Source organism: Tauraco erythrolophus, chromosome 20 (genome assembly GCF_009769465.1).
Source record: "Tauraco erythrolophus isolate bTauEry1 chromosome 20, bTauEry1.pri, whole genome shotgun sequence".
Lineage (NCBI taxonomy): Eukaryota > Metazoa > Chordata > Aves > Musophagiformes > Musophagidae > Tauraco > Tauraco erythrolophus.
The window spans coordinates 9,901,557-9,927,636 of NC_141484.1; the positions used below are offsets into that span (position 1 = coordinate 9,901,557).

Sequence of the window (26,080 nt, forward strand, 5' to 3'; positions counted from 1 at the left end):
CTGCTGCATACTTCACCAGTTTTCCCTGGTTCTCCCACCTTCTAAATGTCCACTTTTGTATCGTTCCTTTTCATTATCCCCCTTTGCTCTCCAGATTTGTGGTCATGTTGTTTCTTTTGCAGCAGCAACACTTTGAGTCCCAGACACAGGAGTAGGACATCAAAGGGGTGTGAGTCCAAAGGCCTGCTGTGAGATAATGGGAGAAGCTTGAGCTGCGCAGAGTAGTAGCTGCTGTTCCTGGTGTTTTTTCAGTCTCTGCTGTTACAGACCCCTGGCAGCATCACCTCTGTCTTAGACTGACCCTATTCAGTCAGGTGCCATTTGGTGTTGTCCCTACCATTTGGGAAATTAATGCCCTGAATTGAAAAAAACGTGATTTTTCTTTCATACAGGCTATACAAGCGGGAGGAGCTGCTTGTGAGCCCTTCTTCCACGTTTCCTTCAGTGCACAGGGAGATGGGAGCGCACTCACAGCGGTCCTAGGTAGCTGGAGTAATCACCCTGTGCTGAAGGAAATTTGCAGCAGCTTTGCAAAATTGCCTTTGGCGTCCGTTTTGGTGTTCCCGTAGAACCAGCTAATTCCATTATTTTTCAGGAGTTGACGCAGCATTTTTCAAAACAAGCTAGTCAACATTTCTGAAGATTTTTATTGCAGTTTCTTTTGGACTGGGAAGTGCCCAAATATCCATCCAGCTTTGCTGTATCATTGGTCCTGACGGATAATTGCTTTTTTTCCCATATACTGTTTGTGGATACTCATATCTTGTCCATCCCTCTGATTACTGGTTGGTTTTCTTTAGTAGGTTAAAATGAATTTAAATGGCATTTTAACACTTCCCTTCTCCAGTTGTGGTGCATATTTTTTTGTTTAAAGTAGCAGGTGTACAGTGATGAACTGCACATTGAAGTTTAATTATTTTGTGATTATATCCACTGAAGTATATCCAGGCACAGTTTGCTAATGAAATACAGTTCAATGATCCCATTTCTTGTTCAATGGGATCACCTTTTGACAAGTATTTTCTAAGGAAAAAAGATGCATTTGATAAATTCGATACAAGAATAGAGAAATTGTTTCTTTTTTTTTTTTTTCTGGAGGCTGTTGTTTCTACAGATATTATTCATTTATTAAAGACATGCCATCTAGAGAGAGATGTATTCAAATTATATATCTGGATTTGCAGCTACCAAAAGAAAGCCCATGGAGGAGCCTTGCATACATACAGTATTTTTTAAACTGTGGCAGTATATCACTAGAACTGTGTAAGAGGATTCTTCTTTTAGTTTTTGGAAGCTCTGTTATCTGTAGGAAAACGTTACTGACTTCTGCAGTTTTGATGGGGATATAAGCATGAAAGTGAAATTCTAACCTACTTGTTTTCTCAAGCTTATTTTTGTTGCTTCCTTATAGCAGTACCTGTGTTACAAGGCCTTTGTGATAAGATTCTGGGATCTTCATTTGCCTTTACTTCTGTTTTACTATTCTGCTTTCTCTGTTTTCCCTAATATGATTTAAAAAACCAAAAAGACCTATATTCTACTGCTGTCCCACTGCAGTGGTGTGGTCCCGGTGCTCAGCCTGGCTTACGCTCCGTGCAACAGCATTTCCTCTGGAGCTCCCTCGATAAAACGTGGCACAGAGATGTGCTCTACAGGGAGTAAAACACCACAGCTTACTGGCTTAATGCAAGAATGATGTCAGTGTGTCACTTTGCTTTAAGATTGTGCAAAAACTGTACTTGAGTCCCTTTCAAGATTGATATATTAATGATTCATAAGTATTGTTAATTAAGAAAAATTTGTTGTATTAGGCCTTCTACCATGATAAATGTTGCCTGCTGATAGATGGATACTGATTCTTGTGTAACTCACTTCCTTTAATCCTCATTGAATTATATGTGAAGGAAATAAAAAAATAAGCTGATACTGACAAAGAAACAAAATAGTGTATTAAAAAACCCCTTTTTGTTCAACTTTAAAATTAGCATGTATTAAGAGCCGTGCTTTCTTTTCTTTCAGAACACACAAGATCTCTAATGATCTTTTTTGGGTTTTTTTAGTTCACTGTATGGTCCTAATTGTTGCTTTTGCCCATTTTTTTAACTTAACAGTTGTTCCTGTCATTTTGAAAGCGCTGACATACGATGAGAAGAGGGGGGCATGCAGCGTGGGTTCCAACGTGCGAGATGCAGCATGCTACGTGTGCTGGGCCTTTGCTCGTGCTTATGATCCTGCAGAGCTGATACCATTTATTAATCAGATTTCAAGGTAAGTTGCAGCAATAAGAAACTGAGCTGTTTACAGTTAATTTTTAAAATCTATTCAAAATTATGAAGGAGCTAGTAGTTAATCTAATAGTCTCATTCTATATCTTCTAGAAGTTAATAATCTACAAGTCTAGTGCTTCAAGACTTTTAAAATTAGATATTGACCAAAACCAGTACATCTGTTTAGGACAAATATCTTCATGCTTAAAAAGTAACAGGTGTGTCCCATATAACATGAATGAAATTAATTGATCTCTGGATGTTGTTTACCAAGGAATGCATATTTTCTTTATTCTCCTGCTTTTCCTCCTATTTGCTTGTGGGATGCTCTTTCGCATTTAGTCTTTTCGTTGGCAGCACACTGGCTGACATTTCAAGGTGTCTTTAATGGGTGATTTGCACTGCAAACACAAAGAACTTGCTTCTAACAGTTTCTTGGCAGACCTTTAGTACAACCATTGATAGCAGCTGCTCAGGCATCTTTGTCTCCATGGAATGGTTTTGATCAGTAGTCATTTAATATTATCTTTAAAAAAAAAGAAAAGCTTGGACTATACAGTGATTTGTGATCCTGGATATCTGATTCAGCTTCTAGAAGCTGCCTTGCCTCCAGGCTGCTGACAGAACTACTTCAATCTCAACCAAAAAGTCTTGTTTGGAAACACAGGATTACTTTCTTAGCTCAGCAGATTCCCAAAGAATATGTGACTTTTTCTTTTTCCCTTAAAATCTGTTTTTGAAGTTATTTGGGACAGTCTATAAGCCATATATATCCATTTTTATTCCTTGATCCTGGTGCACTGTGCCCTTGCTGGTCTCTGCTGTTCTTCATCCTTGTATCTTCATTTTCCAGTGCTGGCCCTTTCATGCAGGGTCACACGGTGGTGTGTCTTATCTGTGTGGTACTTGCTCCTGGGGTTTTTTGAGACCTTGATAAAATCTTTCTGTCTAAGAACCTGCTGTCACATTTCTTAAGGCCAAATGCTGTTTTTTCTTTCTTCTTTTTTTAAGCTGTCATGTATGTTATTAAAGAAATATTTTATTTAGAAGGGTCATGTTTCATACCCTTCTAGCTGAGTTCATGGTAAATTGCGTGTAGTATGAAAATCTTAGCACAAAGGTACCTAAAAGATGTGTTTGCACAGTGAAATAATCATGTGATTATATCTTGGGCTATATTCCTATTTTCAATCTAACCAGCTCAGGTCATGGGTAGCAATGAAGAAACAGTGAATAAGCTGGTGGAGTGGAGAGAAACACGAAGTGGATGGCAGGGGAAAGCTGAGAATTGCTTATGATCAGTTGTAAGGTGTTGTGGTTTGTGTCTGCTTAGTTTTCTAACAAAGCTGCACAGTATTTTAGCAAGTATTAATGTTATATTAAGGCTTTACTTAAAAATCTTTGTAGTTCTGTTGGCCATACCTTTTCTAAATATAATCAACTCTTGAAGGTAGAATTGCCACTCCAAAGAGAAATGGTGGAAAAAAAATATTCAAATACAGTATGACACACAGTTTCACCTATTGTGTCAGCAACCTGATAATTACATACAGCTTTTTTTTAAATCTAGCCTTAGGTGTGTCACTGTTTTACTTAAAGAAGAGTCATACTTCTAGCCACAAGCAAATTGTTACTACCCTTAAAAAATGCAGAACTCAGCATCTTGAAACAAAGTACATAATATCCATTGTGAACTGAATTACACAGCAAAAACATCTGCCCATATAAGAACACAAACTATTAGATTCTTATAGAAAAGTAATAAATTGTTTATCTGAAAGGAAAGCTACTGCCTCCTTCAAAAAATGTAATGAGTGATTGCGATCCTGAACTGTCTGCTTTGCCTTGGTGCTGGAAATTGCAAACGGTGTCTCTAACGCTGCTGTTAACTGGCTGGAGGAACACAGATAATGCTGACCTTGCAGCATGAGTAGCTGGTTGCTATGCTCAAAAGGCAAGGTGGTCTTCATGGGAGAGTAAGCTGGTGGAGGCTGGAAGTTGTTGAGTTGAAGAGTGAGCTGCTTCTTGTCTTCCTACTTCATGTCATGGCCTTCGGTACGTGTTACTCTGACTTGCAGAGAAGCTCACTTGGGTACCAAAATAGGGAAGAAGTGTGCTACTTAAACTGGATCCTGCCCCACAACCCGTTCAGACTGTGGTTCAGTAGTTACAAATTAAAGCAGAAGGGCAATTTGGTGGTGTGGTGTGGGATTTTTTTTTTCCTTTTCTTGCCTGCAGAGTTGTATCATCGTGTAATGGAACGACCTTGTTTTCTGTGTTTCCAGTAGTCAAGAGACATAAATATTTCCCTTTTGACTAGTGAAAAATCACCTTAAACTGAATGAAATAATATTTTTTTAGTAAAATTTGACAATGTTTTGAAATAAATATCTCTCTCCATGTTCAGTGATACCTGTTTCATCTCTGCTTTCTTACGAATGTTTGAAGTGATGAAATTGTCAGAATATTGAAGTTACAAGCTTAGATTCCTGTAGATCATAGATCAGCCCTTTTCCTTCTCGACCTTACTATTCTTCTTTTAAGGAAGAAAAACAAAAGAAAAAAGGTAGAGAACACTTATTAGAAATACTCACCCAAGAGTATTCTACTAGTACTTGCTTGTATTTTTACATGTCAGTGTTTTTTCCCGATCCACATTTCAACAGACACACTTACTCACATTTGCTTATTTATTTTCTAAAGTCTAGTTAAACTGGTTCCTAAAACCTTGCCTGATCTGTTCAAACTACAGGACCACAGAAAGAAAATTATTTGCAAAGAAGATGAAACTTCACTTTTGTTGCAGGTTAACCTTGCTATGTTTTGAAATGCATGTACTGAAGTTGCTATTCAAGCATATCTTTATAAAAGCACTACTTAAACAAGATTTTTTTCTCTCCCAGTCTCTACATGCATGCTCACTTTTTAAGCTTACCTATGAGAAAAGTTGAACATAATTTAATAGCTTGGAAATGTGGGTAATTTGATTCCTGCCCCCTTGGGTGTGGAAGTTAGTCCGTAAAGTGGCAGGTGCACGCTAAGAAGCTATTTTGTTTAATACCTAAAAAAAAAAAAACCAAAACAAAACATACTTCTACTCTATTATACAATTAAAGTGATTAAATTGTTGCTGGCTATCTTAATTATTTGGAACAGTTGCATAGTGAGAATGCAGTTTCATTTATCTGTCATTCGATGGTGTAGGTAATCAATAAATGAATCATTATTTAGAAAGATCTAATTGCTGTCTCCCGCTCAGCAGAACACTTCTACAAATAGTGCGTGCGGTGTAGGAGCACAGGCGGCTTTGTCTTCCCTGCGGTGGTGCGTTGTTTTTTGAAGAGGGGGAAAAAAAAAGGAAGGTGTGGCTATGGATGAATGATGTAGCTTGCTGCAGGGCAAGATTGTCCTGCAGAATTGGGGAAATCTGAAGCATTGCTTTGAGCTACATCTTGTACCATGATGAAATATTGAGAATAGCTTTTTTCTTTTCTGGATTTGAATGTTGCCTTCAAAAGAGAGCTGTGTGCCTACTGTGTCTTGCACTTGCGTAAAGTTATTTCCTGCAGGGGCATCATATGCCTTTTTTTTTTTGCCTTTTTTTTTTTTTTAGCAGCAGCGTTAGTAACTCCTGTTCTAAACATTTTTCTTATTGATCTTTTATACATGTGTGTTTAATTTACTTTTATCATTTCACCCCAAAACTTTGGGATTGGACTAACACACTGAACAGTGTAGGATGTTGGGTGGTTAGTAGAAAGTGTAAGAGTTTGATGTGAGCTGGGTTAGAGGGACTGTGAAAGTATGCAGTGTAGAAGGGGGAATGGTCACTGTATTTCTCCTTTTTCTTTTTGTCAGATCTTCCTCTTGCCTAACTAAACAGGAAGAATTAAACCTAGGACCTTAGTCTGGAGGGCTTTTTCCCCTAGCAGTGTTGGCTGAGCAGCCCCCTTTGGCTTGTGCTTTCACCTGCCTTGCTCCTGCAGTTGATGATAGCACAGCTGCATGTGATAAAGTGAATGGGGGAGATTCTCTAGTATTAAAAAAGAAAAAGAAAAAAAACTAGCAAGAGAAAAATTCTTAGAGCCGAAGACCTGTTTTCATCATCCAGTTTACTGGGTGGCGTCCTGGCACGACTGAAACGCTGTGAAAGGGCTTTGCAGCAGCAGCTCTCGAGAGACTCGGGTCTGACTCTCGTCTCGCCTCCTTTTTTCACTTGCTTGGATTGTTCAGAACTGTTTTGCTTGTGATGATTATCACGCCTTCTCTTCCCTAATGTATAGTAAGGAGGAGAGTTTTCTGTCCTGTTACAAGTTAGACTTTTCTCTTTTTTGGGCTCAGGAAGGAATTTCTGTTTTGTGCCAAATTGGCACGAGGTTTGAGAGTTTATTTTTTTTTCTTCCTGCAGCTTCAGGGTGGTATGCTTGAATTAATAGTAGCAAATTCTTGGTGGTTAGCAACAGGATAAGCTTCTTGCTGCTTGTGACTGGTGTAGACTAGAAGTACCCACTGCAGGTGATAAAGGAAATTCAGTTTTATTCTCTGGTACATCTGGTGCTTATAAGGAGAGGGTAACCCGATATTTCTGTGTTCTGATGCCTACCACCTGGCTGGGCTCTGCTCTCCGATTCTTTCTGGTGTGTTGAGGGAAGGAAATGGGATTGGTGTTGGGCTGAGGAAGTGAGCAACTAACGTACTTTGAGTCCTTTTAACTTTCCCTGAAGTCAGTTAAGTGAGTCCTTAGGGAAGAGGGGAAGGGACAGGGAAGAAAGGGAGAATTATTAGTTGACGGATAGAGTTGCAGCTTGCTTTTTAAAGTCCGTTTGTGTTTATTGTGCACTTAACTGCTCGTCGTGCATACAGGCTAAATATACCTCAAGGAGCTACAAAAGGTGTTTCATAGAGACTGCAAGATGCAAAGCCGTTCTTTGCTCTACCTGTTACTAGTCAGGTGTGGTCCATTTCAGGCAAGTCAAGACATGATTCTTTAACTAGCCTGAAAAAATATCCCACTTTGTTTGACATAAACAGTTTCTTTATGTTAGGAAATCCTGGTGGAGTATCACATAAACTCCCACGACAAAGCAGACAGGTGAAGACACCTTAGACATGTTTCGTCTCAGGCATGTTGCTTTCCTTGCTAATCCCTGTGTTACTGCAGACTGTGCCTGCGTTTTCAAATAGGAATTAACTTGAAAAAATTACTTGTGTAGTTTGAGAAGTTTAAAATACTTCTATTTAAAGGATTAACATAAAACAGTGACGACAGTGTGATTTATGAGTCTAATGGGGTGAAGGTATTTTAACATTTTCAGTTTGAAAAGACTGCGTAATCTTTCAAATCAGTATGTTAATATTTAGTATGCACGTCCTTGCACTCATCCCCGAGTGTCCCTTTTGGGCCGCTGTCAGAGACAAGACAATGACTTGGAAGGATTTTTGTCTGACCCAGCACAGCTCTTCTGAAATTGTCTGTAACTCTTAACTCCAGGGTATCTTTGACACAGTGAGGGCAGCACTCTGGATTCTGAGTTTAATGAGGGGGTTTGGGGGGTTCGTTGGTTTGTTTGTTTTTCTCAGAAGAGAGCAATATTGAAATACTGCATAACTGACAAAATAATGTTTTAAGTTACAGTCCATGTAATCAGAAATGTCGGCGTAAACTTCCTTCTTTTTGCTTTCCAGGATGACTTGCAATCAATTCCTTGGTTTCGAATGTTCTCGTCTATAATTAAAAGACTTATGGGAGCTATTCAGATCATTAAAACTAGTTACTTCTGAAGCGTCCTTTTAAAATTATTTTTAAGTTTCTCTGTATGCCAGAGAAAAAAATTAGCAAATGTGGTATGAAGATGATGTATTTGGCCCAGCACTTTTTCAAGTTAGCCATGTATGCTACTTCCTACTGGTCGGCTTCCTAAAGGTGTGCACTTCCAGTCGCTATGGTTGGGATGACCTCCTTTTGTTTTGTAATCACCTAATGTCTTTGTGGCAGAGACAGGAATTGCTTATGCAAGTAGCAATAAGAAAGCATTAACTGTCTCTGGAGCAGTTTATTTGGTTTATTTTCATTTCATTCTTGCTTTTCTGTCTCTTGTTCTCCTTAATGGACATAAACTGAAATTACAGAGGCAACATTGATTGTACGTATTAGTGAATTTTCACAACACAGTATTCTTCACTGCAGGAAACTGAGAGCCACTACCCAGGGAAGCTTGATATTATCAGTGTAATTAATATCTTTATGCTAATGCAAAGCTATCTTGGATTTACTCTTCAGCCAGTATTTATTTCCTGTTTTGCCTGGAGTCAATAAATAATGTAATGAAGAGTTTCAGAGTTTGAAAGGAATAATTTTCTGCTTAAATGATTCTCCCGAAGTGATGTTTATTTGTCACTGAGGTTAATTGAATGCTGGAGGTGGATTTCTAAAGCTGTAGACTTCATGTCCTGGGATACATTCTCTCTGTTCTGCTGTGTAGCACATCTTTGAAAAGCAGTTCTTTTGAGCTAGAAGAATTAAACTGTGCAGGGTTACCAGACCTCACGCACAAAGAAATAGTTTCATATAATCATGCCTCTGTGCATACAGGTCACTTTTTAAAAAAAACTGCTTTGCAATTTATTTCAGGTCCCTTTTTAGCAGGATTTGCGTATTGTTTTCTGGTTTTTGTTACTTAACAGGATGTGATTGTTCTTGTAGAGATAGCTGCAAGTTTCCATTGCTTAACTTTTAGTTTTGCTTAAGCCTTTCATAAGACTTGCTGTGCATTTGGCTGTTGAGAAACTGTATTTCCAAGTTTTAATTCAAACTTGTGCTGTACGAGTCTCACATTAGAGATGATAGTTATGTCCAAGCTTTGGACTCCTGCTATGTTTTAAATAGAAAACCTTTCTATACAGTTCGACATATTTGCATGCTTCTGAAATTGCCTTGGTGCAGTAGCATGGCAGTTGTCTGTTTATGCTATGGAGAGTCCAGAGCAAACCAGAGAAATGAGGAAGTACATAGTTATTTCAATTTAAATTTTATTTAGGCTTTTATTTATAAATAATAAGTTCTTTAGAGGAAATGCTGCGAGTTCTGCTTAGAAGTCTAAATGTTGAAATGATGCATTACACGTTTCTTCTCGTATTTCTGGTATTAATATTCAGTGTTTTATTTCCTCAGTGCATTGATTATTGCTGCAGTATTTGATCGTGATGTTAATTGCAGAAGAGCTGCCTCTGTAAGTTATCACATTCTAGCTTATAGCTTTCTGTTTTTTGTTTGTTTTCATTTATTTTAAGAATTTGTAGACTTAACTGTGTAGAACTACAGTATATAAGCAATGTAGTGTGTTGTGAGAAAAAATGCTTTTTTAAATCCTTAGAAGTATGGCGTGAATTCGGATTTCAAATTATATAATCTACAGATCCACGTCTTGATTTATGGCCACAGTTCACGATCTGCTGTATTGTTGTCATGATGGTTTAGATAAAGCCTCCAAGAAAGAGCTACTGAGCATTTTCTAGTCCCAGTATCAAAGACAAAAAGGTCTACATAATATACAAACATTGTATCTTTTTCAAGTCATCAAGCTGGAAAGTTTTCTGAAGTTATGCTCTTCTAATTGTCCATGAACTAGTACTCTGTAATTGTGATAAGTCAGAAATTTCTAGAATGATATCTCCCCTTCAAACGTATTTTCAGTTATTCTACAAAACCCTTTCCGTAGGACTGGGAATTTTTAAAATAAAGTGATAAATCCATTAGGCAGATATTGTTATCTAGATAATGGGACTGACACCAAGTATATTCTGTGGAACCTTTCTGTAGAAAACATTTGTGCTGTTGAGAATGGAAAAGAATACGTGATTGTTCTTAAGAGAATTTATGGAGGAGAGCTTATAGAATTTGGGAAGAAGAAAGAATGGACATCTTTTTGAGAGTTTAGGTCACTGTGTTGTAGTAAACTTACTTTCTTAAAGAAAAAGAAAGAAGTATGAGTTGTCTGTTTCAACAGATAAAACAAATGATCTTATGCAAATGTAAAAACCCCCACCCTATAACTGTATTAACTCCGAGGACTAAACAGTGTCTGTCAAAAGAACCAGGTGTCTCTATTCCTAAGAATAAACATTACTGTGAGTGCATTTTTTTTAAAAAAAATTGCGGCATGCAGATTAATTAACAAGTATGTCTCATTTTTTGACTGAAATTTTGAAAGCTAATGCATTTATAACATAAGCAGGATTTCTCAGGGATACCTGGATAGCATCCTTATTTTTTCTCGCCACACCTCTGCTTGAGAGTTCAAGTTGTTGAATGAAGCTGCAACGTAATTGCTGGGGAAGTGAGTCAGTTGCTTGTGTAATGATATCACAAATCACTGTCTAAATAGATGAAAACCAAAGCATGGCAGCTAAGATGCTGTAGATCACTCAGTACTGATATAACATATTCTTCACATACTGTACAACTAATGAACATGAGCAATGCTACTTTTTCCCAAACTTCAACTCCTAAATTTTAGAAACTGTAGAGTTTGCTCTCCTTGGATCATTTAAGTCACTTTGTTCTGATAGTTTGACCATGAAGTATGGTGCTAAACCAGCTACATTTACTTATGCTATTAGGTTAGTGCAGATTGTACTTCCATATTTCAAATGAATACAAAATACAGTACGTTTTTCTCTCACTTTCCTCTTCGACTTTAAACCCAGTTATTGAGCATTCTGCAACTCAGTTATCTCCAAAGTAATTTTTTCATTAGTACGTTCTAATTTAGACCTGGTCAAAATTTGCAGTTGCTGTTATGATGGACAGTTATGGTAGTACTGAAACCTCTTCTCTTATTTTAGAAAGGTAGGCAAAGAAATTTTGTGTTTTACGGGCATTACTACGATTTTGAAGAAAAATACCTGGGAGTCCTAATTATTTCCAGTCATTACTACAGTTAAATACATATTTAAATAAACAACATGTTTTACTAGATTTTCCATCTATTACAATATGCAATATATTATAACGCAGAGCACTAATAAAACAAAATAGCATATAGAGATATTTTTAACCCTGAGGTTAGAGAGAATAAAACAAGAGACTTCTTTTGAAGCTCCAGAAGCTTTCTGAGCTGACTTGTGCAACTCTTTCATGAATAAGCATTATAAGGAATAATCACATGAATAGGTGATCTTGGATGGAGCTCTCGACAGCTCTGACATGTTAAAGAGAGGTGGGGTTTTTTTTCCTTTTGGTTGGTTCATAGTTTTTAAAATCATGACGTGGAGAATGTTTTAATATTTTTCAGTTTTTCTGGGAACAGCAAAGTATTCAGGTTACAAGGCTGATTTGTCATCTTGGTTGTGCTTTCATGGAATCTTTAAATTAAGATCTTTGTGTGCAATTTTTCCTTCTCTAGAGGGAGATTATATGAAAAATGAAAAATTATTATTACAAAACAATTGAAATATTTGACATCTTACAAATTTGCAGTTGTTTAAAAATATGATTGAAACAGTAACATTGTCAGTTACTGAAAATCTCCAAAGTTTTACAAATAAAAATCTTTCGTGAAACAATAAAAAGTGCGAAAAGAACAAGGAGGGAATTCTGTCAACATTACATGAGCTCTAGAAAATTACCTTTTCACTTGGATGAACAATATGTTTCATTACTTTCATACTTCTATTTTACTTTCTCTCACAAAGCTTTAACAGAATAATATTGTGGGAATGGTTTTCCTTGTAACTTTTTCTGTGCAACGTACTCCTTCACGCCCAGGAAAAATGAGTTATCATATCACATTTCTGTTGCCAAAATTGAGATTAGAAGCTGTTCTCCTACAACAGTAATGTGTTTAAGTTGTCACAGCTGGAGTGTGCATTGTCTACAAAGCCTTCTTAAATTGGTGAAACTTTCAAAATGTTTTGAATGTTTGAAATGTAAATTTCCCCATAATTGGTTGCAAAATTATTTGCAGAAGAGACACCTTTTATTTTTTTTTTTTTAAATGCACAACAATGCTGAAGCTGAGGGAGGTTCATGGTGATGCGTACGAACCTCCCTCAACCTAAGCAACCAGCTGCAAAACAAGTTACTATAAAGTTTTATTTTGCAACTGGAAAATTTTCTAGCTACTGAGCTATGTATACAGGAATTTGCTGGTTACTGTATTTCTCTTCATGCTTTTATGAATTGTAAATTCATACAAGAAGTGTGAGCATGTATAACAAACTGATTTTTTTCTCCAAGGCTGTTAAATTGAAATAATCAACAAATGTATTTGTAGTAAGGCAATACTAATATCTGTCCTTGCAAGCAGTGGTTAAAGTTGTATGTTTTTTTTATAGATAAATGAATCAATTAGGTGTAAATTAACTTGTAAATGAGATGCTTAGAATACATCAGATGAATGCTAAGTATTTTTGCCATGCTGCTGGACTATTTCTTAGATCTTTGTGATTGTTTTTCTAAGTTAGAAAACGAAATAGCGATACAGCGGTGGAATTTTAAAATCCCTACATTAAGTAAACAAACCATGTCAAATCCTTATGTACAATAGCTGTTTTGCTGCAACACTGTCTAGAGGCCACTGTACATCTTTTTCTGATGATTTTGCCACCGTATATTTCAGTCCTGGGCCTACAGAGATGTACTGTAAGTAGAATAAAACTTTCACTGGTTTGAGACCCGGTTTGTGTTGTTTGGTTATCAAAGTTTCTGATTTTAAAAGAAGGAAAAAAAAGCTCTACAGATTTTGTATCAGTAAGGCACTTGTCTGAGCAATACATTTTTCAAAGAAACTGTAGTGCAGTGATTAAACTGTTCAGTCCCATGGATCCGATAGTTGAGAGCGTCATCCTTGCTGAAACCTCCCTATGCTGAGTAAAAGGATCGCAGTAGGATAAAAGGGGATCTAAAGCTACCATGTATGTAAAAAGAAATAAATGATGCAGGATGACATGAAACGATGTCCTGACAAATTGTGGCTGAGGGCATATGTTGGTAGAGAGGTAAGAAGTGAAAAAAACCCTGTGACAGAAACTGGTCTATGGCATGCAGTAATGAGCGAGCGTAGGGCATTGCTACAGCTCCTGTTCCGGGGCTGGAAGGCTGTTGTATGTGTTGCCCAAGGGTGTATCCACTGCGGAGGACAGCCCAGGCAGCTCTGCCTGCGGCAGTCTCAAACTGGTTAGCTCGGGGCCACTGCTGGCAGCGTGGCTGCAGCTGCAAGCAGGCTACGGTGGGCTCCGAAACCCGCCAGGGTGGTGGGAAAAGTGGTTTCGAGTCAACCTGTGCTACGTGTCCTGTGATGGATACGCCGCGAGCAGGAGCTGAACTAGCCTGGGCAAGTCTACAGGAACTGCAGTCATTATCCTAAACAGACATAACCTCAGAAATGCACCAAGACACTCCGGCTTCATTAGGGCTCGCTCCACCTGTGCTTGGAGTGCTGGCTCCGTATGTAAAGTATGATGCCTCGGTGAGCTGGCTTAACCTTCTGTTTTTACAGGTGGATTACCACATGCGTCCTCTATTTGTGTAGCAAATACAGAAGCTCTGTCTGTCAAAGTGCTTTGGCATTTTCAGTAAAGATTGGGACTTCCCTCCTGTGTGTTAAATGTCAGTTCACTGGCAGGTGACAAGTGCTATCCATTGCTGGAAATTTGCGTTTGTAGATAGAGTGGCATTCCCTGAGAGGTGTCCAGATAATGGTGATCTCTCCTTTCTGAAAAGAGTTAAAATTTACAGAAGTTTTTATTAGTCCGTGTAATTGTATGTCCTTTTAAGGAGCAATAAATAATTGGCTTTTTTGAGACGAGAAAATTCAAGTAGGGAGTAGAGAGTTAAACAGATTTTATTCTGTATAACATAGAAACAGAGAGATTAACTTTAGAGTTGTATTCATTGCATTTTGCAAGATTTTATTTCATGCAAAACACAAGAAACACACATGAATTTTGTCTTCAGGTTTTATAATTTCAGTGTTCCAGCATGCTTTCGGATTTGTATCTTTCAAATAAGTATTGCATTCTCAATATTTTTTGTCTGACGTTTTCACCGACAAAGAATCAAACTTTACCGAGTATTAGCAAATTGTGTGGAAGTCGTCAGACATAAGTGAACTGTCTCAATTTCTGTTGTCTACAGGTATTGGCTTTCAATTCCAGTGCAAAGCCTTGTGTCACTAGTCAAAAGCACTCTTGTGGGTGGGACTAGTTTAATAAACTTGCCTTCTTAAACTGCTGTCATGCAACATACAGCTTCAAGAAGACCAGAACATAGAGACGCAGAAACAAAAAAAGCCCTGTGGGCTTGTTCTACTGACAAAGCTTACTTTATTTAAAAAAGAAAAGCCATAGGTCATTTATATTGTTGTGTGTTTTGGATTCATCATCTGGTGTTTATCAAAAAGCAAACCTAACTCGTTTTGGTATGTTTGTTCTTTGTTCCTTAGGCTGCCTTCCAGGAGAATGTTGGGAGACAGGTATGGTAACTTTCCTGAATCTTCATTCATTAGTGCCTCGGAGGTTACTGTAAACGTGTAGTACCTAAAATGAAAATTAGATGCTGTGGCTTCAGAAGAGAAATTGAGTAAAAGGATGTCACAAAAAAATTATTTTTGTTATCAGCAAACAGATTCTTCTGGAATATTTTTCTGAGATGTGAGTTTTATTCCAGTAGTCTGGTTTTGGAAGAAAATGAGCTTTGTGGTAATTTTAAGACATTCCCAAAAGCAAAATCAGCATGTATGACAGCCATTATACACCTTGGAAATGTCAACACTTTTAAGGCAGGAAAAGCACAATTTTTTGGTTATTCTTTTGTTTCATTGACTTTCTAGTTTTCAGTAGAAGTGGATCAGCTGAAATGTACTGCACAATCATTGCTGTGGTTGGTGATAAAAAAATGAACTAGGCTTGAGAGTCTTCAACTCAATATTTGGTTTTGCCTGTTGTACCGTAACGCAACCGTCTAGATATTTTGAGAAATCTGTCACTTTTGGAGGTACCTGAGTGCTTTGAAAAAAAAGTATTGTGGTAGGTTTCTATGTAACTTAGCAATATTTAAGTAGTTAAAATGCTCAAACAACTTCATAATTTGCAACCTTGGAGGAGAAGCAAATAGGGTAAAGACTTGGATTTCAAAGTTTCCTGGTTTCTCTTCAGGAACTAATAAAGCTGAATATACAACTTACAGCACAAAAAGTGTGGGAGAAATGGTTTAGTGGTTCTTGTGACAGAGCGGGACATGTGAGCACGGTTAAAGCAAATTTTGTTAACAGTAAGCTATTTTTTAAGGGATCTTTGTTAAAATGCTGTCTAGCTTTCTCTGATACCTGAAGATCTCTCTGATGAGCCAGGATATCATTCCTTTAGAGCTACAGATATTAAGCAATGTGTACCTGATGTGTATGTTTCTAGATAGAATTAATAGCAGGGAAAGGGTGCAAGAAGAATAGGAGGAAGAGAGTAGGTATTTTTGGTGACCTGACCCAACTAGGTCTGTGATAAGTAGAAGCCAGGGTGATTCTTTGCTGGTTCTACAGCTGCTGCCCTGGAGAGGTTAGTCTGCACGCAGCGACTCAGCCTGCTTCCACTTCATGGGCACTGAATGAAGTAAAACCTTACTGTGCCTTCATTTCTAGGTGAGCCAGGGCTCCTGGGTGCTGCAGGTTTCGAAATGCTTGCATGTGGCAAAAATTTGGTGGAGTTTTTTTTTTTCTTAATCAGAGGAGTACAGTCGACATTAGCTTACAACCAGAAAGTTGCCTTATTGACTTTGCTTTGACACACAATTCAAATTTGTCAATGTTGGTAGAACATAAAACAGTTTTAGCTTATACATTGTCATGTTAAGGAGGAGTTTACAGGGAATAGTAAGTTTTCATGGCATGAAGAACAGTATCAGTCTGCAGTTGGTTCCTGTAGCAGTCCAGAAATTTGACTTACTGAACTATTCCTTACTGCCTAGGGAAATAGTTACTTAATCAGTGGATACACCCTCTGTCGTTCTTTACCTGGATGCAATGTGTTGACAGAGACACCCTTGCCCTGAATTGGAAGGAGCTGAAACATATTCTCCACCTGAAGTGACAATGCTGATAGTAAATAAGTGGAGAAAATAGTTTCCCTCACTTACTGCCGGGTTCCTGCCTGCTTCCCCTTTGCAGTTCAACGTGTCCTGAGCCCAAGAGCTGCTCTTACGGCCTCGGAAAAAGAAGCCATTGTAACTTGTGCAATGTAAATGTCATTTATGTAAATGAAAACTTTGGAAAATTTGAAGAATTGTTTTTTAAGCATAAAGCATGAGAAATGCACGTACTCCTAATAAGACAGACTTTTATATTGCAGAAGAAAGTTGGAGGTGTTTTGACAGAATAGGAACTGTTAGCTTTTCTCTGAAGTCTGTCTCTCCCATCGGCCATGACCTCTGTACTCTTGAACTTGGTTTCAGGAATTTTGCTGTCTCACTGACGTGCACTGTGGCACCATGACCTTTGGTGAGATGGCATCAAATTGGCACACTTGCAGCCAAGTAATAAATAGCAAACTCCAACTAGGAGCTGGAAGTGAAATGGTTTAGCTGTGATGTACAGCATGCATTCTTACATGTTTCCTTGTACGTCATCTTGCTTGGCCGTAAATCATACGGAGATATTTCTTGTGTACATTTTTATTCCTGATCAGTGTTTCGTTAGGCTTTTGGAGGCTGCATTCATTTCACCTTTGAGTTATTAGGGCTTGCAAGTAGTCTCTTGGATAAGCCATAAATGTTGTATGTATCCCTCTTGGCTCAGTCAGATTACAGGCCTGGCTTTTTTGGACTGTGGGCATTATGCTTCCCAGAATGAGACCTCCACAGTAGCTGACAGATTCCTGCTACTTTCAATAATACTTCTTTAATTGTTCAGGCTTAGATCTAGAGATATTTTCTACTATTTTTGCATGGCTGTATCCTAACGTGGAAGGGATGACTGAGCTGTAAACAAACAGAACTGTATCATATCCAGAACCTGTACTTCCACATAACCTTATTGCTTAAAAATCATATGATTGACCCTTTTGTAAGTGAGCAGAGTGTCTTTCAGCTGGCTCTTTTCCATTTGTGCTTAATTATGGTTTGTGGAGGCCAAGCTGCCTCCTCCGTTCCAAAACACAGCCGTGCTGCGTAATACTGCATTAAATCAGTCATAGCCAATCAAAATTCTGAATATCTGAATTACATTGCCTATATAGAAAGAGAAATTTTCAGGTTTCAGTAATTGAACTTCCTTGTATTCTACATGTGTTTTATTTCTTAGTGCCTAAATCTCTAATTTTCTACTTCATAAAACTCGCAGGAGATATTTGTTCATTGTCCTAAACTGAAAACATGTTTATATTTATATAAACTTTCTTGTAGAGAAATAATTTTTTGTGTATGTACATAGTCATGCGTTCTCCAAATATACATTTGGATATGACTCGAAGGTTTAAGATGACTATTGTTTTTTAATAATAATACTTTATTACCTGCTGCTGTTTATGTTGACTGTTTATCATTGACTCTTAAGTAAGACTAGATACTTTGCTGTTTTTATATCCGATATTCTTTAGTACAAGTGATTTCAGTATAAATTACAAATTGTATTTTTTCAGTGCTTGGACAGTAGTAAGAGATTTGTTTTCAATAACGTTGGCTGTTCGGAAAGTATTTTACATTTTTGAATAATATTTTCTTTTTTTTTTTTCTCCTCTCTTCCCTGTGATGTTTGTAGGGCACTTTTCCACATGGCATAGACATTCTAACTGCAGCTGATTATTTTGCTGTTGGTAACAGAGTTAACTGTTATCTGACTATAAGGTAAGTTTCCAAGCATTAGTTTTTCTAAACATGAGGGACCTCTTTTACATAATAAAATGTTTGTCTGATTTTTTCAGCTTACTGAACATTATGTTTATTCCTGTTGGTTTTCAATAAATTAAAAGTTGATTTTTCTTATTTCTGCATTGGATTCATTATACATAAGACATGGCGAAAATCTGACCATGATTTCCTTGTCTACATGGAGGAAGCTGCTAAGAGGCAATATTTGCAGGTGTCACAAAACTGTCTTAGCTGGTCAACACTAGAGAAGACTAGGGGATTTTGAAGAGTTCTGGTAAAAGGAGAGGCTGTTGTGATGACAGATAGACTCTGAAGTGAGTCAAAAGTAAACTAATGCCCATTTAAAAAAATACTTTGCATAAGTTGTTGAATTTGTGGTCTGTGCGTAGACCTTTAACTTGAGTGCTTATATTTTCCATAGGTAGCTCAGTGAAAATCTAACCACAGTATGCAGCAGTGTTCAAAAAAACCCAGACTGATCGTTGCAGTTTGGAGTCTGCAAAAACCTTAATGGGAAATACCGAAACTGGTGTGGTTGTAAATCAGTGGCTCGTCTTGGAATACTGTGTTCTGTTCTCATCAGCTATCTGAAAATACAATAAAGCTGAAGTCAGGGGAATTCGGAGGCAAGCTGAGTGCACAGGATGACTAAAATGAACGTAAGATTGCACTTCCTTATGAGAAGATGAAAAAGACTGAGGGCTGGGTTCTACCTTTAGCTGTCTAGGACAGACAGTCTAGCCTAGGTGTCTAGCCGCTCTCCATAGCCAATGCACAGGGACAGGCACCTACAGAAGGTGATTCAGACCATTGTAAGATAGGTCAGATAAATCGCCCTGTGGAGTTGCATGTTGCTCAGAAGCCAACAGGTTAGAAAGGCTCAAAGAGATTATGTTCTTGGGGAACAAAAACAGCAAACAGGCATAAGATGGCTTATGCTCTGTTGCCAACTTTGTGACTTCCAATGAGCAGATTTTTTGAGATAATTTGTCCTCTCCTTGACTACTTTTTTCATTAATCTGTCCATCTCCGTGTTGTCCCTTTTGCGCATAATCATGTCAGTCTCTACGTATCTTCACCTCTTACCTACTGTTGTTCCTTCTGGGGTCCACACCCTCCTCCTACACTCTTCCTTGGAGTCACTCTTGCCCAGAGCTGCCGCCTACTGCGCTGGGGAAACGCAGTGGCTTGGTGCGCGCTGCTGCACTGGATGCGTACGGCATCGGCGTGGCTTTGGAAACTCTGGCTTCTTGTACTAGCAGAAAATTGGAAATGTTCAAAATTGACACAGCAGGGTTTATTTTCTCTCTTTTCTAATTTTGGTTTGGAGACTAATTTTGTTCTTTTTACTTTTCGAAAGCTGAGTTGTTAAATTCTTTTTTTTTTTCTCCCCCCCCCCCCCCCCCCCCGCCCAAGTGCTCATTTATTACTACTTTCATTGTGATTTCCAGGGCTTTTGTAGGAGTGTTACTTATCTGAGAGTATTTTTACTGTTGATTTCTCTCTTTCACTTTTGTGCCTTTCTTTCAGTTGTGCAACAGAAAGAATAAATTTGTAAATTCTTTATAAATAATCTTATGCAGTTAGTAGCATGAGTCCTTGAAACCATGTTCAGTGTTATTAGTCGAACTCTTCTTTATAAAATATTTGCCATCTCATGCATCATATAACTTTTAAAAATCTTCACCACTTTGCTCTTCAAGCAGGATGTAATCATTTGGGTCAATACTTAATTATTTCCTTATTTTTCTCTGAGTAACATCAAAGAAAAAGTACATAAGCATATATTTGGCTGCACAGAAAACATGTAACATTATGATGTGGTAGGAAGACTGGACCTTTCTGATTGGTATGCCTTAAGGTGATGTAATTGCTTCTGTAACTGGAAAAAGCAGCTTGAGGTTCATATTCTAGATCTAGAATCTCTAGCTATCCTTCCCCACCCAGGTCTAACAATCCTGGGACACTCTGTATGCCGGCATAATGCCACTATAGGAAAGGAAGCTGTGCAGGTTTGGACAGTGGTACTACTAAATTCCTTTGAGCAATAAAAGCTCAAAAATTATGTGTCAGTTTCTACAATTGCATTTGATTTTGGTTAATAAATGATGATATGGTCTTGTAGAGAGGCAGTATCATGTATTATATAATATATGCATGTGTATGAATAGTTGCTTGTATCGTTTAACATTAAATATTTTTATGGAAGTTTTTCATGCTAGGTGCCCTTTTGAAAGTTTTTACTGGATGTTCTTTAGAGGACTCAGCTCAAATATCGTAATCTATTTCTGAGGATGGAAGGTAGAAGAACCCCATTTTATATGAACTAAGAGTAAAGAGATTATGTGATTCCAAGCGTTCTGGGCTTGGTAAAAGCAGAGCTAAGGAGGAAGCTTCTTAATCTAAGTAGAGAGCAATCAAAAAAATCATACCAGCAACATTACTGGCAAGGGTAGACTTGTATCCAAGTCTACTTGCATTAAATACTCAGTAGGGTACAAAAGATGAGGATTGTAGTTAAAGGTAGTTACCAACTTTGATGAGCTAGGCAAGGAAGTCTAGATTAGAATCACAGAATCGTTTGGGTTGGAAGGGACCTTCAAGATCATCTAGATCCAACCCCTCTGCCATGGGCAGGGACACTTTCTACTAGATCAGGTTAGAAAGAATGATGAGTGCCAAAACTAGGATTCAAAAAGCAACTATGAAAAAGAGAACTGAAATATGGTAGGGGAAGTGAGTCTATTATTTTATGTTCTTCCAGAACAAGTAAAGGAACCAAAAAGTACGGAATTTTATAATTTCTCTGCTGGCAATCAACAACCAGTTAAACCAACTGTCTAATCCCCCTGTAGGGCTGTAGCAGTAGTAGATAGTACTTCTGTATGCTGTATTGACTCAAGTAACTGAGGGCTGTGCTGTGGATTTAAGGATTCCTGCTCTTCTGATGAATTACTTAGATATCAGTACAGTAACACGCAACAGTATTTGGTTTTTGTCTTTGTTTTCCTTCTAATTACACTCACATTTATTAATGGAACACTATTATGGTTCCAAAGTTAATCACTCAAAAGATATGTAAAGGTAAAATCAAGGTAATGCTTGTGTCCTTAATTTTGTCTCCTTGTGCATGCCGTTGTAACATGGATACATTCTACTGGTTGTTTAGCTTTCCAGGATTATTTAACATATATCAGATGTACTGAAAAAACATTTCACTTAACTTCTTTTGACCTCACCTTTCAGTAGTTGATGCTTCTAAAGATTGGAAAGCAAGTGTGGCTGTAAAGTTAGTTAATTGTGCAGGCTATCTAAGTAATTAATTCTGGTATTTCCTTACATCTTAGGTCTTGACTTGGCAGCTTTAACATTTTTTTGTCACAACTCTCTTTCTGTGTATGATTTTTAAAAAGGACAAATTGAAAATCCGTGTTCCATTTCAGACCGTTGTATTTATGAAGCTGTAGCACGTTTCTATAACTTAATTTTACTGCGTGCTGGGTGTTACATCATTAATCCATTTCTCCAATCTGAAATAATGATGTAAGTTAATATTCACACCTACCTTTTCTTGAATGTACCAATGGGAATCGAATGTTTATTTTTGCTTTTCATTGCTGTCAAGCTTTTGTATGGATAGTAGTTTTTATAGAGAATCTGAAAGAGTTTTACAAAAGTGATTTAATTTTTTTTTCCAATAATTGTAAAATATTTCCTGTTGTATTATTTCCTTCAACTGCATCTCATTTAGGAGAAAGCATGTCTAAGTAATTTTTTTTGTTGCTTTAAACTCAGAGGATTTAAATCTTTGGAGTATCTTGTGTTAAAATGCACGCAGATGTTGATTTTTGACTCTTACCATATGGACATTTCTTTTTCAGTGTGTATATTTCTGGCTTTCCTGAGTATACACAGCCAATGATTGATCATTTATTTAACATGAAGATTAACCACTGGGATAGGTAAGTTCATAAAGACTGATTCTTAACGTCCAGGAGTTGACTGTTCTGCACATCATGCTTTCCTAGATTGTTTTTAGAAATTTTACTTGTACTGAAGTTTGCAATAGCATTTGACTGCAGAAAACTGGACAAGTACTTGCTGATGTCATCTATACCTCCCTCGCATATTGTCACTTAAAACATGCTTATGAATTTTGTCTTTTTGCCATGACCTCAATCTGTTAATAGATTAATAAAACACATTTATATGGTATATAGTGTATATGAGGGATAAACACCATCACCATACAATTATCATAATTAAAGTAGATTTCATGCATAGAGATGGTACTTAGTCATATTCAGTGTTCATGAAGATTAAAATGTGTACATATAACACAAATGAGATTATATCAGTGCTGATACTAGTTTGCATCATGAGAAATAATAATAGTTTACTGTAGTGTCCCTGCCAATGCACAGAATAAGCCCTCAGGTGCCACCATCCACACTTACGTTTTTCTTTGTCTCTTTCAGCAATAAGTTCTATTCGTATAGCTAAAAGCTAGCTGTAGGCTGTCTGTTTGACCCACTGTTTCCTTTTGTTGGCTTTTTTTGAGGGGGGGAAGCATAGGATGGATGGACAATACTGTAATTTTTGATATTGCTGGGGTCTTTATTTTGGTCAGGGACAGGATTCCCTTCCTGACATTTTTTTTTTTAATACATTACTTCTACTAAATTGCTAACCCGCAAAAAATTCAAAAATACTTTTTTACATCTCCAGTGTTGTTCGAGAACTTTCAACCAGAGCTCTGCATAACCTTACTCCACGGGCTCCTGAATACATGGCAAACGTGGGTAGGTAACAAATGAAGTTCTGCATAGCGTGCCGTACCAAGCGTTCTAGCTTATGTAGCAAAAACGTGTTAAGAAGACTTAAACATGCACCATGACTTCATAAAAATTGAGATTTCCCCTGCAACTTAACACAGTGTAGTGACACTAATAGCTTTGCCAGTTTTCAGATTTTATGTGAAAATTCTAAAGTACTGCCAGATCTTTTTCTGTCTGGGAGCTGGACTTTAGTTGTCCAGCCACACTGGACCCTACCAGTTCCAAGATGAATAAATGGGTGAGTTCTGTTGCAACAATTCAGGCAGCTAGCCCTCAAATTCCTAGCTTTTGTTGATGTGGCTTTGATGTTGTAAAGGTGGAGGGATCTGTTTTGTCTTGTCCAGTCTGATATCTTCACAAGAATTCCTTTTTGACTGTTCTGTGTGTAATCAAATGTTTTGTAGCATGAATTTGGGATCCTTTGCTTGGCCCACTCAAGATTCTGAGGATGTACTAGCTGCTTTTTAGTATGGCTGAAAGACAGCAGCTGACATCCAGGTGGATCTGTAGTTACAGGTCTGACCTGGGCTCCCTAGGGTGCACTGGGAAGGTGGCAGTTTACATGGAAGCACAAGCCTCACTGCCCTTGCTGCTCAGCCAGCCTAATGTCTAATAGCCAGTATGTTATTTTATTTACTGCAAACAGGGAGCTAGCTGTGGGTACAGAATTTCTTGGTGTGATTTAGTATGCTTTGTCAGAATTTACTTATGTTTATAAAACTCGGTTTTCACATAATGGCCAGGATATATTGACCTGACTTTCCAGAAATGGTTTTCCTGTGTTATTCCTAGGCAGACATGTTTATATTTAGAACTGTGATCTGTTATTATGCTTTGCTGAAAAAAAAAAAAAATTATTATTTGATCTCTTTCAGTTTTGCCAAGACTTCTGCCTTTATCAGTGGGCACAGATCTGCACACACGCCATGGGGCAATTCTTGCCTGTGCTGAGATCACCCATGCACTGTGTAAACTAGCAGAAGAGAATAATAGGTATAAATGCAAGATTATCTTGACTATAAATTTTCCTTTCATGTCTAGTCTATTGAAAGCTTCCTGAGTATAATTATGAAAATCTCCATCTTACTGAACTGCTTTTCCATTGAATTTTTGTTTGTGTTGATCAGTCACGCCAAGCCTTCAGATTTTATTCATTGATATTATAAACTTAAGTTTAAATTAATCATCAGGAAAGTGAGATCATTTTCTGCCTTACTTGGAGAGTTCAAAGTTACTGTTTAAATATAGATTAAGCCCCCTTTCCCCGTAAGTATGCTGTCTTCCTGGTGAAGGGACAGTCTTTTGTCTTCAGTGTTACAGAAATAGCTCCTCGAGTAGCTTGTTGAGTTGAACAGATTTAATTGTTGCTACTGAATGCTGGTCCAGAGAGATATATATAGAGAGATATATATATACACACACATATATATATGGTTGTGTGTGTATGCACACATGTATTACATGTAGGTGATGAAGACAGAATAATTGACAAAATCGTTTGAAGACATCTTTGCTTTAACGTCACAGAAATCACGTGTGAAAAATGGTTGAAAATCCTTATTGCAAAAACTAGAATTTGGAAGTTACGTTAGCAGTAAAATTTTATACTAGTGTGACTTAAATTAGGATGAGTGGCTGTTTAAGATCAAAGCAGTGGAAAATAAGACTACAGAGTGCAAACTTCACTGAAAATAAATACAGTACTGCAGGATTCACAGATTATGTACACTGAAGAAATGTATTTTAAAAAACCAGACTTTCTGAGTAATTTTCATTCTGAAAGTTGGTTAACTACTCTCTGATTAACGTAGAGATGTCTAAATTGGTGACATCCAACAAATTTAATGTTGTCGTTGTTTGTGCAAGCTAAATATACTGAGATGAATTCAATTAATAGATATCAAAAGTGCACTGATTTTTATGGCTTTAATTATTGACAAATAGGAATTTTTTTTTTCCAGCAGTATCTATCAAAAGAATTTGTGTTTGTCTTAAGAGTTCCCTTTTCAAGTAAGTTGAAAAGATGGAGAAAAAGATGCAGAGCATTTTTAGTTGTAGGAAATACTTCAAACTGATGGAAAAGTCACAGTAGTGTTGGAGTCCAAAAATAAAAGCTGAAAGGGGTTATTGGTATATTACTGATTATCATGTTATTAGTGACACTAATTTTTTATAGTCCTTTAAGAATGAGTTTGCTACAGGATAAGGAAAGAACTTAATGCTGAATGATTTAAAATTAAATATTGCATATTTCTGTTGAGCGTAATTGGGAAATCAAAGTATTGTTTTTCCTGTTTGAAAGTGCAAGGAAGTCATGGAAGAAAAATTATTTATAGCATGATTAGGAAACAAGTCTTACAAATTTTGTATATCTTTACAGATCTATAACGTATTATTTCAGTGAAAAATCATTGGAGGGACTTAAGCAAATCCATCAAGAGGTTTGTAGCAAGTATAAATGTATCTTTTAACCTGGTATATTGTATTATTTTTAAACAAACATTTGCAATTAAGACAGCTGTTCTCCACCTTCCTCTTCCCCTTGTCAAAAGTAAACAGTCTCACAAATCCGAATTTCAACACACCCTCCAGACAGATAGCTGGATGTCTTTGGTTGTGTGTCTTACTCCAGTATAATTTTGTGTTTGGTCCCTTTCTGTTCTGCCAGCTCCTTAGCTAAGCTCCTTTCTCTGATGTGTCTGTTACGCTTCTGAAATAGCTGCATGGGGTTTTGCTTTGGTTTTCTTTCCCTTTCTGTACCTACTGACTGGCCTTGCAGATGCATGTATGGCTCTTGCCTTAATGTGACTGTGTTCAAGAGACATCTCCTAGTGAGTCCATTCTCTCCTCTTTCTATTCTTTTTTTTTTTCTTAACTTTGTTGTGATTTCATTGCTAAATCCTTGCATCCATGATTTACCTCTTCATACACCTTGCAAGTCGTTCTGTGTTTCAACTGGTGCATTGTCTTTGTCTCTACCTTGTCCTGCTCATAGCAATTTAAAATGCTTCTGCAGAGATAATTTTTCCTAACTTGTCCCTTCAATTTTAAGTCATCCCATGTTATTTTTTTCTTTTGACTCCTATTTCTTCACCTTATAGAACAGACAATACCTCAGC

General features: G+C 37.4%; 1 protein-coding gene across 1 annotated transcript in view; it reads left to right on the forward strand.

Moving 5' to 3' along the window:
• Positions 1-26,080, forward strand: part of TBCD (tubulin folding cofactor D) — a 118,216-nt gene that overhangs the window by 52,461 nt on the left and 39,675 nt on the right. Inside the window, exons 14-21 of the mRNA XM_086623863.1 lie at positions 2,112-2,268; positions 9,439-9,496; positions 14,711-14,740; positions 18,014-18,099; positions 22,005-22,085; positions 22,852-22,925; positions 23,837-23,954; positions 25,342-25,402. Of these exons, the coding sequence (XP_086479989.1) occupies positions 2,112-2,268; positions 9,439-9,496; positions 14,711-14,740; positions 18,014-18,099; positions 22,005-22,085; positions 22,852-22,925; positions 23,837-23,954; positions 25,342-25,402 (665 nt within the window). The remainder of the gene's footprint in view (positions 1-2,111; positions 2,269-9,438; positions 9,497-14,710; positions 14,741-18,013; positions 18,100-22,004; positions 22,086-22,851; positions 22,926-23,836; positions 23,955-25,341; positions 25,403-26,080) is intronic.